General features: G+C 35.8%; 1 protein-coding gene across 7 annotated transcripts; it reads right to left on the minus strand.

The window, feature by feature from the left end:
- Positions 1-27: 27 nt before the first annotated feature.
- LOC128232256 (zinc finger protein 184-like) lies at positions 28-19,016 on the minus strand. Of its 7 annotated transcripts, none has more exons than XM_052945713.1 (17): positions 18,889-19,016; positions 16,543-16,694; positions 15,734-15,826; positions 14,421-14,577; positions 13,492-13,793; positions 12,574-12,729; positions 11,332-11,466; positions 9,985-10,171; positions 8,920-9,086; positions 7,428-7,988; positions 6,662-6,957; positions 5,915-6,145; positions 5,075-5,205; positions 4,044-4,238; positions 3,251-3,393; positions 2,616-2,711; positions 28-1,851 (listed from the first exon to the last, which is right to left on the minus strand). In XM_052945713.1, exons 2-17 carry the CDS (start codon positions 16,675-16,677, stop codon positions 1,699-1,701), a joined length of 3,138 nt encoding a protein of 1,045 aa, XP_052801673.1. In that variant the 5' UTR covers positions 16,678-16,694; positions 18,889-19,016; the 3' UTR covers positions 28-1,698. The 7 variants fall into 7 exon arrangements, with proteins under 7 accessions (XP_052801673.1, XP_052801674.1, XP_052801677.1 ...); XM_052945714.1 differs by lacking the exon at positions 18,889-19,016 and adding an exon at positions 18,624-18,748; XM_052945717.1 differs by lacking the exon at positions 18,889-19,016 and adding an exon at positions 18,342-18,599 and having other exon boundaries at positions 12,574-12,726.
- Between the last annotated feature and the right edge of the window lie 544 nt (positions 19,017-19,560).

A 19,560-nucleotide genomic window follows, 5' to 3' on the forward strand; every position in this document is an offset into this window, starting at 1 on the left:
TAAATGGAATGTACCAAAACAGTTACATGTTCTTAAACATATTTATTGGAATATCTTGTAACATATCTCAATCAATTTTAACATGAAATAATGAAATGCAAAATAAAAACATATGCAAATAAATAATTTCATACATCCAAATTAAATAAAAACATGCATGCGTATACAGTACATGTATAATGACATTAACAAAACATTATGACAAGGTAATTGAATAATCTACAAACCAGACAGACATGTAGAAATAAAACACACATTTATATGATAGGCCTTAGTATGTATTTCCAAGAAAAGTGACACCGAAGTAACGGCAGTGAAATGTATATAACAATTCAGCTGAGAAAAATCTTGCATACGGTACCTACCGGTATGTTTGTTTTATTTTGGTTCCCTTTTGGATCATGTTCATAGTACACAAAGAAGGGGGAAGTAGATTCAATCATTTTTAAAAATGCTTTTAAAGAATTGTCAACATTTCCTAGGAGTCAAAGCCAACTCCTTGTAATCCATTTGAATATCTTAGAACAGTTTTTGAGTCATGACCAAGGCCAACAACATATCAGGCTATGATTCACTTTAACTTTTAAAAATAAAAAAACAACACAACAGACGAGCTTAATTTCAACATTGGTAGGTGGCAATGGGACGAAATTAACTGCCATATTCAAGGTGACAAACACAAGTAAGACCTAGTTTGCCATCTGCTGGCCTGGTTTATGAAAGTTTCATCTGATGGAGTTATTGTAAACCCTTGGCTAGACAGTATTATTGATTTATAATTCATAATCCAAATGCACTAAGTTTTGATTTTTTTAAACCATATCCATCTCTACAAAACCAACAATCTCCACCTAGCTTACTTTTGGTCAGACACTTAAGGCTCACTTTATTCAATTTTCCCAATCATGAGTTACCTCAGCCACTGGCCATATTTGGGAGCTTTGGCAGTGTCTCCTGTCTGGAGGATGATGGTGTCGCATCCATTGCTGTACTGTTGACCAATCTCAGCCACACTGGCTGTATTTGCAAGCATTGTCAGTGTCTTCTGGCTTGAGGACGACTATGTCTCATCTATCACCTTACTGTTCAGCGATCTCAGCCACACTGGTTATATTAAATTGCTAGTTTTGCATTGTCTCCTGCCTGGAAGACAACTGTGTCTCATTCATTGCCCATACTGTTGATCGATCTCAGCCTCACTGGCCATATTTGCTAGTGTTGTCCGTGTCTGCTGGCTGGAGGACGACTGTATCTCATCCATCTACTTACTGTTAAGCTATCACAGCCACACTAGCCATATTTGCTAGCGTTGTCGCTATGCCTCATTCATTTCCTTACTGTTGAGCGATCTCAGCCACACTGGCCATATTTGCTAGAGTTGTCAGTGTCTGCTAGTGTGAGGAAGACGATGTGTCATCCATCACTTTACTGTTGAGCGATCTCAGCCACACTGGCCATATTTGCTAGCGTTGTCAGTGTCTGCTAGTGTGAGGAAGACGATGTCTCATCCATCACTTTACTGTTGAGCGATCTCAGCCACACTGGCCATATTTGCTAGCGTTGTCAGTGTCTGCTAGTGTGAGAAAGACGATGTGTCATCCATCACTTTACTGTTGAACGATCTCAGCCACACTGTCCATATTTGCTAGCGTTGTCAGTGTCTGCTAGTGTGAGGAAGACTATGTCTCATCCATCACTTTACTGTTGAGCGATCTCAGCCACACTGGCCATATTTGCTAGCGTTGTCAGTGTCTCCTGGCTGGAGGAAATGAGTGCCCCGTCGTTCATTATGAGAATATTTTCCCCGCCATCATCATGGACACCCTCAGTCAGCTCTTGTGTCTCCATTGGCTGTAACAGAAGTTGGGTTCTGTATAAATATAAATGAAATGTAGCAAATTGATGTGTATATTAGTATGCAGAAAGAACTTGGAGATATAAAGTGAATTGCAGATTATAATAGTATCACTAGAATCATAACTAAACTTCATTTATGTTGCAAGTAAAATTTGTACAAGCCAAAGAATCAATGCTGTACTGTAGAGAGATCAATGAATGAGTCTAGAATAAGGACATATGACCTGAAATCAGAGGCAAAATAAATGCATGAGCTTAAATAAAACAGCAGTATCAAGGCATGAAAGTTGAAAATTAAAATAAATTGAAACAGGGTCATTTCATTTATGAAATGCCATTTTACATTGCATTATATAAGGGAGATGTTTTTCCAAGCTATTGAGTGCCAGTGATTTTTTGGTGCAATTAACTGCCTTCTAAAGGCTGTTTCCCCTTACGAAAAAGATGTCCATTTTTCCGAAATTTATAAAAAAAAAATCCCAATTTCATGAATGCACATCATGTTAATGAATAAAAAAGCAATGAATTTCTTCAAAAATAAACAAAATCTTGACAAGACTAACTATTTCACAGCATAAAGTATGCATAAAAGATGAAAACATGTATATTTACCATTGTTTTTGCCATTTTGATCCGACTTTGTATTTTCGCAATCTGGACATTTTTTCCCAATTTGCATGTGAAAAACTTTAACCCATTATTAAACTACAGTATCATACATTCTTAAACTGTAACAATGAACCAGGAATACCCATTACCGATTCTGTGACCTGCATCTGTGAGGACTCTATGACCTGTAACTCCTCCCCGGCCCCGGCAATGATGTACCTCACACCGTCTGAACCCTCGATCACCTGAAAATGAGTGAAACCAAACTTTTTTACCCTGTAACGAACATTCTGAGTAATTACAAATTAAGAGCTCAGAATTCAAATAGCAATTCATTATTGCAGCTTTAAACCTGCATTGCCATCAGTGGGAGTATCAGTATCAAAGAGGATAAATGTTGTTGTTTTTAAAATTAATTATATGTATTTAATAATTATAGTAGGTGACATTCAACTATGATTTTTAAAACTTGAGTTTTGCTAACAATAACAAACAATTTCCTATCATCAGAAACTATATGAAATTTGATAATTTTACTAGTGACCTGAAATTATGTTATAAATTTAGATAACTTTTGTACAAAACTTTTCATTTTTAAATGCATCACCTTCGACTATGAAATCATTGATTCATCAGAATGGACTCAAAGATTCCTTTATTTCCAATATTATGGTTTCTGTCCAATTTTAAATTTCTACACATGTATAGTAATACAACCATAAAGAAAATCCGACCAAGAACCATTTCTTGTTTGTTTGTTTTTTTATCGCAAATGTACATTTACCTGAGTTTCCTGTAGGTATGTTGTTTCTCCATTGTCGGTCCCGGGAAGCCCTATCAGGAAGACCTGCTGACCACTGCCAGGCTCTTGCTGCACCACATCCAAGTGTAACTCCTGGGCTCCCCCACCCAGCTCATCATCATCTCCTGGAAGCACACTTATCAATTAAACGGTTTTATAAAAAAAATATTATTCTCTACGTAGGCGGTCATTTATTTCAGTGGCAGATGCCACCATAACAATAAGTATGGCAAGATAAGGAGAATGTCACAACTGTTGATTTTCCAATCAGGGCTATTTCATTTAAACATATAATACCCAGGGGGAGGGCACTTTTAAATTATACCACCCCTCCTACAGAAGCAATTTTACCCTTTTGAGGTCCAAATCAGTGAAAAAAGACACCCACCCATATACTATTAAAATAATTGCCTTCCCCCCTTTATATGTTTTACTGGAATAGCCCTTAAAAGATACTACTGAGAACGTCAACAAGATAGACAATTGAGATTTGTGTTATTTCTTTATACTAAAGAAAACACAGGGTCAGTCAGACAGGTTGGTTTCCTCCTAGTTCTCCGGTTTCCCAGACAGCACAAGACCACACTCTCATGTAACATTATGCCAACATGAGTGAGAAATATATTGTGCTGTAATAATTTGTTTCAAAATCATTGAAAAATTAATTAATTTAATGTAAGTAACAAGACGAACAATGTCAGTCATATTGTCATTAATATCAAGAATACATAATACTGGAAACAAAAGCAGGGAAGTTCTTTCATTTTAAACATACCATGCACAATTTCAAACATTCCCTGTTGTTCCGCCTCAGCCTTCACTATAACCGGCGCCCCTTGCCCACGACGTGTCGTCACAAGCAGGCTCTGTCTACTGCTGTTCACGCAGTGTCGCGTCTTGATGTGACGCTTAAGCTTATCGTTCCTGTGGAAACTCTCGCCACAGAAGTCACACTGGTACGGGTTCTCTCCTAAGAATTAGGCGATAAAATATTGAATAAATTCATGTCAGAAGGTACTAAGCAATATGAAAACATATAATTGGTCTCAGTTTATTCATAAAGCCTCAGAAATCATTTATAACATACACTTATTGACATCCTCCAGTTATCAAAATTTACATTAGCCCGAAGGTCAAAAGCTAGGTATAGTGTATTGGGGTTATGATTACAATTATTTATTTGGAGTTTGGCTGGTATGATTTTTGGTAATTTAAAAAATAGTATTAAGTACAGAATTTATAAAATCAAGCAGGCATTTAAAAAAATAAAGGCACTTAAAGACACTGCTAAGTCTGAACTCTGACCTCCAACCCCACTCATATTTATATAATACATTTTTTCATTTATATTTTTGTACTAATCCTAAAAAAATTGCATACAATGAACTAATGCTGAATTTTATCTAATTCAACATAAACAGAAAAGGCACTACATCTTTGAATCATTTATTTGTCTTAAAATCTTGACATCCAAAGAAAGCAGGCAGTCACAATAAGTTAAGGGGCAGGAGTTCTGTCTTCAGAATTGAAACAGGGCTTTTTCTGCCCTTTTGGAAAGATTTGCACCGCGAAATATGCCGAAACTGGGAAATTTTAAAGATAAAAGAACAGGCTGTTCAGTATCCTGAGAAAATTATTAAATATTAGTTACTTTTCCCTTTCAAGACTTGAAACAGCTTTAACAAATATCAATCCTTGTATGTGACCATCAGGCATAGGGGCCGCCAAATTAACCCGGAATGGCTTTTGAATATGCAAGAAATAATTCTTTAGGTCTAACTATACACTCTGCGTTTGGAAGCGTACCTGTGTGTACTGATCTCATGTGATGCTTGTATCCTGTCACCTCCGTGTATTCCTTTCCACAAAACTCGCACTTGTACGGCTTCTCCCGGACCTTTGGATCTATGTGTGTCTGCTGGTGACGGACCAGACTCCTGGGGAGGGGATATAAGACACCATTTTAGTAGGATTACAAAGAATATGCAATTGATAAGAGATGTAAATCATACTACGACCGACCGCCCCTGACAATTATCTTCTTTATGTTACATAGCAAAGTCAATGTACATTGACTAGATGTCTAAGGTTATCATACAACTTCCGGGTAGTAAATCTCTCCATTAGTGTATTGGGTATGAATCATTATATCATGCTGGTTTGTGCTGGTTCGGCGTCATGCCAAATTGTCACTGGTAACATATAAACATGCTTCATGCCAATAGCTTTAACATTTTTTTTTGTAACAGTGAAGGTTAGGCAGAAATAAAATATATGCTGTTAGGTATATATCTATATATCCCTATATCTAACGTTGGGTTAGTAGGCTTTTTTTAAATCTATAAGGTCTTATGTATTTTTTTATTTAACAAACTTTAAAAACGGTAGAGCTGGCACCTTATTTGTAAGTAGGGTCAAGTTGCCCGAACCAAAAGTATTTTTAGTCTCGTTTTTGCATGCCATATAAGGCTATGACAAGATAGTTCAAGTTTTCCTTGAAATCCAGACAAGCTGAAAATGGCATAAGTGTACGTTTTTGTACACTATATTTCAATTGATTATGTTTTGTTGAAAGATTTGTAGATAAATAAATAGATATCAGCATCTCAAAAAGCCTTAGACTTGGTATCAAGCATGAATACGCACCTGAAGTATATGAACTCCTTGCCACAGCTGTCACAGCGATACTGCTGCTCCCCGTTATGGAGCCTGAGATGGTCGTGGAAGTGTTTCCGGCTCATGAAGCCCTTACCACACACGTCACACACGTACCGCTTGATGCCGGAGTGTGTGAGCAAGTGCTGCTTACGGAGAGAGTTGCTGGCAAAGGCCTTGTCACACATCGTGCACTGGAATGGCTTCTCTGTCATGTGGGTCCTGGAAAAGAGATACAAGTATGAATCAGAATGGTTCGGTTGTACAAGAAGTATGGTTAAATTACAGTAAAAATAAAATTCTAGAACTGTCTACCAGTAGCTGTATCAAGATTTCTTAACAGTTTCTGCTATCAGATAAGACTTAACAGCGAAATAACCATTAATGATCATAAAAGAACAGTTACATAAAAATGTCTGTAATGATGATCAAATGTAACATGTACGATATTTAAACTTTATGCTACCGGTATCATTGAAACAATGATGATATCACAGTATTTCTAAACAATGTACTATTATTATTACAGTATGTGTACTGTTGTATACATAATATATTGACCATCTTAGTATTCAAATCTTATCACATGCCAGCATTTTTTACAATGTTAATCAGTGTCACATTCTGTTTCTTTCTTTAAATAAAATTCTAAATAAAAAGCGCTATCATTTAATTTTAAGTCTTACAAATAATCCTTAATATAATTTTCATACCAAACAAAATCATAAAATCTTTTACCTTCTATGGTCTGCCAGTTTCTTGGTACTCGGGAATGACTCCCCACACACCTCACAGACCGCGTGAGAGCCGTTCTGGTGATTCAACATGTGGGCCTTCAGGTAACTCTTGTACTTCAGTTCCGCATGACATATCTCGCACGTCACCGAGCTCTTCTTCTGAGTCAGGGGGATTCCCCGGGCTATCTTGTCAGCGCGTTGCTCATGGTATTTCATGTGTTGGCGGAGTTTGGCTTTATCTGTGAATGTTTTGGTACAGCCCTCCCATTGACAGACGGTATCAAGGTTTGACATGTTCTGGAAATCATTATAAATAAAATTAAAGATTCTTTCTTAGTTGTTTGATCAATTCGCAATTAAATTAAATTGTTCAAATATAAATAATCATCAACACTTTTAATTCTGGTATCGAAATATAGGTTTAAACTAGGGATGGCAATGAGTACCCAAGGAAAAAAATGCTTAAAATCAACGATATACAGAAGATGTAACTGTACTGGCGTGTTGCCAGCAAGACAATGTACTGTCCCTCTTATCCCCTCAGTTTACCCTATTATTAAATGACAGTTGTTGTGAGAGTATACAAACTGTCAACAAAGGGCCCTTATTTGCAATTAGCACTGACATCAATTAGGGAAGTTCTGATAGCAGTATCTTCTTCACAATTATATTGTTTACAAGAATTGTTTTTAAGTGTGACATCACTGCTTATAAATTATTCATTTGCTAAATTTTAATTTATATATTAAAGTAGTTTGTGCCCTTGCCTTGGTCATCTTGTGGTCCTTCTGGTTGTGAAGAGATAGAAGGCCTAATGCAAAGAAGACATAATCACAATGGTCGCACTGGAACTGTTCTTGAGCCACCTCGTGTTGATGTATATGTTGATCTAGCTGGCTCTGTGTAGCGAGTGCAATACCACACATCTGACACTGAAACTTGGACGATATATTAACACTCTCCTCATCCATTGTTTCACTCAAGTCTCCGCCATGTCTCACATCAATGTTTGCAAGGTTTGAGTATTCCTCTAGACTCAGTCCTCCTGGACATTTCACCCGCAGATGTATCCTCCTATGCTCCACTAAAGCCTCCCTTTTCCTGAAAGTCTTCTCACATAGTTCACACTTGAACGGACGGATGATATGTGCCGCCATGCGGTGGTTCTTCAGTTCTTTCTCGGAGCTGAACCCTCGACCACACATGCGACACACGTGGGGGGAATGTACCGGGTGGGTGTCCACGTGTTTGCTCATTAGGTGAAGCTTTGTGAACTTCTTACCACAGATCGCACACTTATACAAGGCTTCCCTGTATCTACAGTTGTGCTGAAATAGAGTGATAAATGATAAAATTTATTAAATGAATTATTAAATGAATTCTATTTTTTTTTGGTGGTACAAGTTATAACAACATTACGGTATATTAAACACTGTAGTTGGCATGATGTTATATACAAGGGTATGGTCTTAGGGTTGGAGAGGTTGGAGTACCTGAAGGAAACTCGGGCTTGATGACCGAAAGCCCGACCCACATGTCCTCAGGCTGTGGACCAAACTAAGGACGCCTTGGTAATTTTATTACCACCTGCTTCTTGTTGATCATAATATTAACAATGTAATTTAGTTATTTATTGCTTCTCAGAGTCTTTGTCATATAAATGTAATCTTGAAATTCTAAATGTTTGAGCAAAATAAAACAGGATTTTATTACATTGAAAAGTATTATTACATGTAGCCCAATTCTATGCTTAGCTCGCAGTGTGCTGAAGATTTGCATATTTATGGCTAAGCCCTAAAACTTTTATTTAAATTTTACTAACTTCATGAACATGTACATGCTTATAGATACTGGCTGTTAATAATTCGACCTTGTTATTGTCAAGATAAATCCTGTATGCTGAAGGAAACATGTACTTGTCCTGCATGCATTTATTTCTTTGATTGCCACAGGATTCTGCAAATTCTAACCTTTTTAATGGATTTGTACATAGTGGGACCATCTTCTCAATGAACACACCATACACAAATGTATCTTGATCATAATTACAATGTAGATATATTTAAAAGAAATAATTGGACTGGAAATGTTTACTTACTTACGGTAATTAGAATTTACAAGTTTTACAAGTTAAACTATAAATTGATTTCTGACAAACACTTGGCCATAATTCAACTGAATTTCCTGATCTTATAATATCATTTTGTACGCTCTATGATAAGATTAGACGGCCATAATGTACACCAGCCAAATACAGACCTGCATATGTGTCTCCAGCTCCAGGTAGTCAAAAAAGCCCTGCCAACATTTGGAGCAGAAGCAGGCATAGTCAAAGTGGATCTTGCGGTGGTCCATGAGGCCGGGCATGTCAGCAAACATCTGCTCACACACGTCACACTTCATCGGCTGCTCACTGTCATGGCAGTCTGCAAGAAAACAGGATAACATTTATTAACAAAATATGAAGACAGAACATTTTTGCATTTAAATTTTAACATTTATATATGCACCTCATTTTGGGCATGTCAGAAAATCTTGATTTGGAAAAAAACAATCGCTGTTGCACTGCACTCAGGGTGATTTAAACTATAATTATGTATCAAATAAACATTTTCGCCACATAAATTCTCTTAGAGACAAAAACTGTGTGATGCAATACACACTACTTATGACAAGAGCGCCACAGAGCAAACCCTTACGCTCATCTGTTCTTATTTTTTCAGTCAGGTATATTATCAACACCTAACCCAGTCATAGCTATTCATGTTATGAGTTTTGGCCAAGATTTAAATTTTTGTAAAGTGACGACGCTGACACTGACAACGGCATCAAGACTATGACAATACTGCAACTTTTTTTCTTCGAATAAACAGATGAGTTTATGATTTAGATCTCAAAGGCACCATGAAAGCCCTCCTACCATATTTTCATGTGTCTATAAGGTAATGGGGTTGATAAGATCAATTTTGTTTTATTTAGAGAACAAATACAGACAGAATAATCTATTTGATGCTATAAACAATAGCAAATAAGAACATTTACCTTCCAACTTTTACTTTTAGATTCAAAGAGTAAATCTAAGAAAGAGTTATTTTTTATATTCAGACAATCATGCAAATACAGTCATTATAACAGCATTATATTAGGGCTATTCCATTTAAACATATAACCCCCGGGGAGAAGGGTCTATAAAATATACAACCCCCTTTCGGGGTCAAAATTAGCGAAAAAAGACACCCACCCATATACTATTTAAATAATTGCCTTCCCCCCTTGGGTCATATGTTTTACTGGAATAGCCCTTAGAGATACAAAATAATTTACCAGCAATATGTTGTGCCAGCTCATTTTCAGACTTGAACAGACGGATGCACGTATCACAGAGCAGGCGGTCATCTCCCTCCAAGTGGGCGTCGGTTTTGTGACGTTCGTAAATTAACTTGTTGGTGAACACTCGACCACACTGGTCACATACATAGTCTGTTTCTCCATGGACATCCTTCTTATGAGTCTGTAATGGTTTTAGAAGAAGGATAACATGAAATGCACTCCAAAGAATGTTTAGTGCAATTTACTTTTTCAGGAAAAGTTTATCAGTTATATTTTTATCACCACCTATAGATTTTCCTGCAATATATGAAGATTACTATAGACCAACAGTCTAAATCTTGAAAACTAAGTCTGAGCATGTGAGTGATTCAGACTCAATGAAGGGTTAAGGGGCTAAGACCCCTGTTGAAAAATATTTTGGCCATTTTTATACATTTTAACGTAATTCTATTTTAATCCATCATGCAACAAGAGCTAGCAAATGGCCCAAATTGTGACATTGATCTATAAACAAGGTCAGTACATGAAAAAGTAAAAGCCCAAACCACCTATACTCTTTGTCCTTATATGCAGCATTCCATTGTGTACAAACACTAAGTGTGACCTTCATCTTATAGGTAGGGACAGGGGTCTTGCACACGACACATCTTGGTAGGTCAAACACATTTGTAAGTTATTTTAAATCTGTCGGAGTGTCCATACAAGAGAAAGTAACAGCCCGGACACTTTTACCTATACTCTATGTTTAGAAGAACGGAAGATTCAATTTTAAAATGCCCACCTTCATGGGTTTAAAAACAAGTGTGCCAACTTAGCAAAATACCCCCGTCCTAATTTAAGGATACAAAGTCTGGTTATAAGTGTCTTTTCTTTAAGCCAAATGTAGAAAGCAGACTTTTTATATACAGATTTTGCCAACTGAAGGGTCCTCTTGAGAGATTGACATGACAAGGCTGGTTATGGAGTATGACTGTGATATTCTGCCGATACACATTCTGACCAAATTTGGTGGCGATTGGAATAAGGCTTCTCAAGTTGAACAAAATACTGGACAAGATACTGGACGACGTCTACCAGTTTATTCACTGCAGATGAAACTGTATTACATCCTAAATAAAAACAACTTTATAACTGTTCGATAGTCTGTGTCAACAAAATGAATATTGCATAATCAAAATTTATAAAAAAAAATCCATAACAGTTCAGGGAAATTACAAGAAAAATTCAAATATTACAGTCTGTCAACTCTTGCCATTTCTTATAATTTGCCAATTATATGTTTGTATACATACATACATATTATTTTTTATTATCCTTTCCACATGTTTTAATTTTACCTACCCTCAATTCAGTGACACTGCTGAAGATATCTTTGCAGCTTTCACAAAGGAATAATATGTTGAGGTTGTGTTTCTGGTTCTCCTTCTCCGACTGACCTTCCTCGTCACCTCCAGATTTTGACCCCATGCCTTCCTCCTGAGTAGGTTGGAAAAATTCAGTGTTTTAACAAGGAGCCTTTCTCAAAATTGGGAAAATTACAACATTTTGCGTCAATTTAGGAATTTCCATACCTGCTTTCTTTCATTAAAAAGCCAAACTCATTAAAAAAATTGGCAATTGTGTCTGTGTAAGTACTGTTAAAATACAAGTCAACATGAACTTTCCCACTTGTATCCATTTTCTTGAGATACACATATATATGTAGGGATTTTTTCTTGCAGTAAAGGACAAGATTGCTTTAAGAATGGGGCCTACAAAACGGCCCAAAAAATCATGTACAAATAAGGTAAAATGAAATACACGACGTGACGTTCAATAAATAAACAATTAGTAAATACTAAAACTAAATATAATTTAAAATAAAATTACCATTCTTTGCACAAAACATATTTATCATGAACTTTAAAGTACAAGGTCAAAAGGGTTAAAGTTTACATATAATGCTAATAACCAGTTTACAGATTACTTGCATCAGCCAATTGTTTCAATTAGTTCCTCTTTTTAAATATTGTTTTCACGAAACATACACCATTGTGGTTTTACAGATTTACAAAGGCACTCCGCTTCATTTCTGTAATAAATCACCATTTTTTGATACTTTGATTTCTTTGTAGTAGTAATCTTGCAACACAATTGTTACTTATATATCAACATTCATTGTCAACATCAGGATTTTTTAATATGACATTTTGTATATGTAATGTGTGTTTATTTTGATACCCTCATGCAATTATTATTGAATGAAGCGCATATTTACTTTTTTAATTAATAATTGCCTATGCAATAACGATTCTTGTTGTTGTTTTAACTTCGGTCATCATTTGTCAAAAAACTCATAGGCCTTTAAAAATACTTTCTGGTTAAGGCTTCAGCAAAAATACTGTTCAGTTAATTTTCTGTCTGCATAGCAAACATTACCTTCAACTTATACATATTCTTCGTATTTCAGGTCAGATAAACATTCATATTTGGTTTATACAGTGCAAATTATATTGTACTCTTTTGAATCACCAAAACAAAAACACATTTGGGTCATGTAACCAGAAACAAACTAATTGTTTTTAGGCCTTGTAGAAAATTTACCTGAACAGAGTCTTGTGTTTTGTTGTCAGACTGTTTCTCCGTGGCAGGAATGTTGGATGGTTCAACGACAATAATGCCAGAGTGGTCCTTCCTTCGAATGCTGATTACACGGGGTGCAACTGTTGTCTGTGTTGCATGGTTCTCCTTGCTGCTCTGCTGTCAGATAAAAAACAAACCGAGCTCTTGATAACGGTATGTCTTTCGATAACAAATAATATGAATCCGTAGAGATCTCGATAACTGATTACATGTATTGGTAGAGATATCGATAACTGATAACATGTTTGGGTATTGCTCTCGATAACTGATAACATGTATCAGTAGAGATCTTGATAACTGATTACATGTATCGGTAGAGATCTTGATAACTGATAACACGTATCAGTAGATATATCGATAACTGATAACATGTATCGGTAGAGATCTTGATAACTGATAACATGTATGGGTATTGCTCTCGATAACTGATAACATGTATCGGTAGAGATCTTGATAACTATCATGATCATGATCATGATCATGATCATCATCATCTTCATCAATCATTATTACTTACCGGTATTTGAAAAACAATTAAGAGCTTGGTAAGTAGACTCTCGTCTGTCGCTGATGTTTCTTTTATCAAAAGGGGCATAACTCTGACTAAACAGAAATCAAAACAAGTGTTATTGGCCTGGCTAGACATGTGGGTATTGTTGCTGGCAATGTGTGAACTAATTTTATGTGAAAATCAAGACTGTTTTTTAGTCATAGGCAAGGTTTATGTTTTTGTATGAGGAAACAAAAGAAACAAAGGCTGTATCACATGACTTTGAACTTTTTTCTCCAAACATAGGAGTGAATAACAGCATTATGACATCCCTAGTGTAACATATTCTTGTTTAACAATTACTGAGAATGATAGGATCTAAGTGTTACCGGTGATTGTTGTTTGACTGATGGAGTATAAAGTTGGGGAGGCTCCTGTATTGGCTGAGTTACAGTTGAAGTGTACTGCTGGGGTACACCCTGCTGGGGTGGGGTAACAGCTGATGTGTACTGCTGGGGTGGAGTTACCGTTGATGTGAACTGTTGGGTTGTGCCCTGCTCGGATGGAGTTACAGTCGTTGTGAAATGCTGCTGAATGCCCTGCTCGGGTGAGGCCAAAATGTCTGGTACAACATCAGTCGGCATATCTCCTGGCTCATCTTTCACAAACTCTATTTCTGACATGTTGTGACCTGTCCCACAAGATATGAGGAAAATTTTTAAATATATTTAATACTGTTGTTAATGAGATTATCATGCATTCTAATTTTAGCATCCATCAAAATCAGGATTTTCTTGACGCAGACACCTAGCTTTATATTATTTGAAATATTCTCAAATTGTTTCTTTCATAAAGTTAAACATTCATGTCTTTAGCAATGGGTGACAAGAAACACTGATTCTGAGCTAGTCACCTGGTTTGGATAAACTCCAAAGCGATTGGAATTGATGTCTTGAAACCATGCATGTTTGGTGGTAACTAGGAAGTATTCACGAAAAACGTGGACTCAAAATGAAGTCCATTCTTATAAATCAAATTATTTGCATTCATATTTGTAAAAATGATTTTTCATTCTTTTAGAACAATAACCTACAAACTCAAATAAGTAAACATATATAACATGGGGACTTTTTTTAAATTTCAATTATTGTTTTAAATTAATAAATGCATTTTTATGCAATAACAATGACATTTGTTATTGGTTTGAAATTTGTTGGTTCAAAGAATTTATTATTTTACATGTCACTTTTGAAGCAAAATCTGCCAAGTAGCCATGTTTGCTATAGATTAGAAAGCCCATTTCTTCCCTCCAAAATACCTAGGCAGAACTCAGAAAATTCCTTCATCATGTTGGTAACTGGTTGTTGTAGACAGAACTGTTCTCCTTTATCTGAACCCACATGGTGACAGGTGTTCGCTTCTACATCTAGCGACAACAAAAAACATTCCTCTCCCAGTTTCGACAAGGTACGACACTGGAAATAAACCAATAACACGTTGAAAAAACCTAACAAGCAAACTCTGGTCTTTTTGGATTTAAGATCAAGGAGGTAGGCAGAACTCATCAATCATTCAGGAAAAATATTAAGGGCCCTCCTGTACATGTGTGTATTGTCTCTGGCAACATGTATACAAAGTTTCATCTACACATGTAAATCTCTTGAACATTTTATGAGTATCGTAATGGCCAAGGTTAAAAGTTTTGGCATGCTGAAAATGGCTAATACAACCATGAAATAATGATTGTGAGGATGTGATTGGTCTATTGGTTTAGGACTCTCGCACAAGGGGTTGTGGGTTTGCTTGCCACAAGAGGACCCATATCTGGGCCTCCAAATGATGCCAGTACTACTTTTTATCAAGGAAAAGGCCTCTAAAGTGATACATATCAGCTTTCAACCATCTTCATTATCAAGATAAACTAATTGGTATCAACTATATTGAGATGAAATGTTTTACCTTACTAGCTTAATATACTTATATGAATAACATGTATTATGTTAAGCATCAAAAAGGGTTCTTACTCTCTCACAAGTAAGCATTTTACAATCACTGGATTGGTGGAAATTATGAGCTTTTTCATACAGTCAAACCCCATTGACTCAAGTCCTAGGGACCGGCGAAATTACCTCTAGCCTCGGATATTTTGAGCCAAGAAGGAATGTTTACCTTCATTAAGAAATCGGTGCTTTTCATCAAGTTCGAGCCAACGAGGATTTTGAGCCAAGTGAGTTCGAGCCAACGAGGATTTTGAGCCAAGTGAGTTCGAGCCAACGAGGATTTTGAGCCAAGCGAGTTCGAGCCAACGGGACTTGACTGAATATTCAAATAGGCCACTCACTGCATCTTACATAAAATTAAGCTTCTTGGGTACATCTATACAATCCTTTCAAACAACCTAATATTTGCAAATCTATTTATCAACCCTTAAGTTGTGGTTTCAATCTCACAAGGGCAACTTTCTTATAAATTAATGGGCTCTCAATATGGACATTTCTTCGCAAGAAATGGACTGAGGTCACTACTGTAAATGCCACCCAATTTTATAAGCTATTACCGTAGATTTCATCACAATCAAGTTAAAGGAATAGAACACATTGCCTATCTGGATCAAGTGTAAGGATAACTTACCAGGGTGGAGATCTGTGTGCGGATGGCCTCCTTTGCATTCCTCTGGTCAGCTTCTGTCATCCCCACATACTCTCCTTCATCAGTCAGCAAACCCTGCCATTGTTAAATGTTCACAACTTTTAAATAACTTCAATGAAGAAAAAATCAATAAAACCATATGCCACTAAATACAGAAGAATTTTTATTATAATCATGTTTGCAAATACATTCCAAAAATGCATTAAACAAAGCTTAAGAGATCAGTTTTTTTATGTTGGTGTGTGTTTTTTTCTATTATTTACTAGGTTTGTCACTTAGAAATGTAAAATTACAGCCTAAATTTAAAGTTTTAGCAAATGTTACCAGTGTATAATTTTTAGATAATTCTCAATGGACACTTGGGATAAAAAAAACAAGTTCAAATAGTTTCAAAATTTTATTGGCCAATGGCAATTTGGGTAACGGTAGTTGCCAACATTTGGCCTTTTTCTGCCCATCTCACGGGTAAGAATGGTTAACCCATTCCCAATATCACATATGTATTTTTTCCCAATTTCAAGAAAAGAAACCCAAATTTGATGAAATCCCTTCCATGAAAAGCCTGGCTACTTGACTAACACTTTACCCTTTATTGTTGCAGCAATCGCGGAGTTTTAGCACAGAAACAATTCATTTAGAACATTTCTTTATTTATAATTATAAATGCATTTATCAGCACATTTAACAAAAAGGCCTGAAATTTCTTCCCAATATAAAAACAAAGTTTTAATTAAAACAAATATATTTTATAGATAATTATTTTCATAAGTGCATGATAAGATGGTAGTTACCCCAGCCTCGGCGTCTGTTACATTTTGGAGAGTCAAGCCAGAGTCATCCTCCTCCATCTGTATATTGTGGACAATCGTGTAATGTCCTTCCATTCCCACGCCAGCAGGCACCTCAGTAAGATGGTCGCTGTCCATCACAAACAATGGCGGAACTAAAATTAACAATGTGTCATTAAAGTGTTACTCATATTTAAAATCAATACATACACAATGTATAACAAACATAACTTTTGTGTGATAAACCTTTAACTACTTAACTAAATAATGCATTTTTGGAAATATTAATCTCTGATAACAAGATTGTAACCATGTATTTAAAAGCTAAAAATGCACAAATATTGAATGACTGGTGGGTCCTAAAAGATTTACAGTGATCAATTATCATCTCATGATAAGGTTAAGATACTGTTTTTTCTGCACCTTTCTTTCAAAAAAACACAGTACCTTTCATGAGAACAATTGTTTTATTCATCCTTTTCGGTTAATTAAAACAATTGTAATAATTGTGGTACTGCTTATTTGGGAGTAAGAGTGCATCTTTAAGAATCAATTCAGTTATTTTTTTCGATATATTATACCCAGTATTTTAAATTGGAATTAAGCAGATTGTTACCAGCACACAAATCATAATCAACATATTTAATCGTGCTAAAACTAGCCTCCCAATGCTTATTTAATGTTTTTTTCACCATTATGAGAGAGTGGCTGGGATCTTTCAGATTAGGAAAGATGTGCCATTTTGACACTCTTTTGCACTCTTGTTTCTTTAATTTGACGAAACGAGTGAAATTTTGTTGAAAACAGAGATTCTGATGGTGATTGGGAATTGCCTACCTAGGGTTTTTGGGAGTTTGGGTTTTGGTTGATAAAAATGACTTAATGGATTGAAGTTGTACATTTTCAGAAACTTTATTTACTTCTGAGAAGAATATAAGATGTTTGGAGACAATTGGTAAAAAATAAGTTAGTAACGAGCTTTACAAAACCACCATCGTCCATTCAAGGGCCATAACATGTCAGCCTTTAATTAGATTATTTTTTCTTGGATTTTTTGGTTGATATTTAGGGTTTGTGATAGATAATAATGTTCAAAATAAGTTTGGCCTTAAAAAAAGAAAAAAAAATTTAAGGTGTGTCATGTAAACGCAACTGTTGCCTGGGATCAGTGTTGATAAGAGCAAGCCACCAAGTTAGCTAAGTTGATAAGAGTTCTTAGCAACAACAATGCCCGTTTAGGGAACTTTTTTTAACATTTGGTTATACATTTTGTTCCCTAAATGCCACAAGTCGACTGATCCATACCAATGTAAACTGTATTCTTCAACTGTAACTCAACAATCCTTAACACTTCACTCTTATATTAAAACAAAAAGTTAAACATTAATTATTTTTAGCCAATACCTTTCTCTTATTACACTTACGAGTTTAATGAAACACAAATAATTAGTGTAATTCAGATCGACTTCTGTCAACAAAGCATCGCCATATTGAACCATCTAGCAGGTGCCCATTATCTTTCCGCTCAATATACTTAGCGCCAGGATCTGCCATTCTTGGCTGGAAAAACAACAAGTGGGATATGGCGTAGAGTCGCCAAATAAAAAATTATCAAAGACTCTGAAGCAGCTGTTTATATGGACTAATGGAGATCTTTGATAGTAGACACACACATACTCAGTTTTTGTCCAAAGCTTTCCTTCCTGTTACGTATCAGAAGTATGTCAGGAGTGCCTAAATTGGCCTAATACAATGGGCGTGTTCGTCGAATTGTATGTGTATGTTTTACTATTTTTGATTACCTAGACTATGTGTGCAGTGCCAGTGAGCTTGGGTAAGAAGGCCTAAGAACTAGCCATCCGGTTAACCACTCCGTAGAGCAGAACATCATTGGGAGCACTAGAGTCTCAAGAGAGCTGAGGTGTTTCCCGAGCTTCCTTTACAAATGACATTGACAGTCTTAGTATGTGAATGTGTGATATTTTAATCAGTTAGTTCCAAACTTTCTATTAAAATTTCTAATTAAATTTTAGAAACAAACATAAGATCTGTGAACTGACTGAATGTTTTGTTTTTTTCCTTACCATTATTGCGTTTCTCAGATTATGATCATGATGCAAGCGTTCCGACAACAACGATTTTCTTCTTTGAATGGTTTTTAATAATTTCTTCTTTTTTGTTCAAAAATACCCACAAGTCAGTGTCGTCGTCTATGAAATACAGAACGCGTCACGCCATTTTTCATGAAAAGTTAATTTCAGACTGGTACACTAAAAGCCGTACTCATTCTTTATTGAATCACTACATTTCACAAATTACAAACCAAAATGAACACCTGAGCACTCTTACCATATATTCCAAGCAGGAGATACTGAAAAACACTAGAAATCGTCCTTCTATTTTTCGAACAGGATCCTTTCCAAGGTCAGGTCGGAGCGAGACCGACGAAACACTCACCACCTAATATTTGAAAATATTCAGGCTACACACCACTATAAACTGTTCAACGTTGCGCATGCAAGAACAAATGTATTGTCCAGAGACGCAGGCAGCACATGTGAAATATCTCTGTTATCAATATATTGCACTCAAGCGACAGAAAAATCATTTCAGACTACATGTTGAATCAGAATACTTCTAATTTGTATCGTTGTTATTTGCAAAAGTACTCTTGCATTAATCCCTAGGGTGCGGGGTGATACAGGAATCCAGTGGATTTCACGTGAAATCCACTCAAAACGTGAAATCCACTCAGAACTCAGTTATTTTAATTAATAATTTAATTTTTTTATATACATATTAGAAAGTGCCTCAAGAAGGGTTTATATTTCAAATTTTATTGAAATTGGTCAAAAAATAAAGAAGTTAGAGCAATTTTTCATTTTTTTCCAAAAATAGATCGGAAATCGAGGTGAAATCCAGATTCCGATAAGTGAAATCCACTCATAACTCATTAATTTTAATAAATAATTTTCTGTTTTTGTATATTTATTAGAAAGTGCCTCATAAAGGGTTTATATT

This window comes from Mya arenaria, chromosome 4 (genome assembly GCF_026914265.1).
Source record: "Mya arenaria isolate MELC-2E11 chromosome 4, ASM2691426v1".
Lineage (NCBI taxonomy): Eukaryota > Metazoa > Mollusca > Bivalvia > Myida > Myidae > Mya > Mya arenaria.

Bases quoted from the DNA above. Each gene is read 5' to 3' on its own strand.
- LOC128232256 (XM_052945713.1), bottom strand. From the start codon at position 16,677: ATGGACAGCGACCATCTTACTGAGGTGCCTGCTGGCGTGGGAATGGAA. The intron at 12,730-13,491 runs GTAACACTTAGA...TTTATCTGACAG, and splicing joins CAGTCAAACAACAATCACCG to CAGAGCAGCAAGGAGAACCA. The intron at 4,239-5,074 runs GTACGCTTCCAA...CCTAATTCTTAG, and splicing joins CATGAGATCAGTACACACAG to GAGAGAACCCGTACCAGTGT.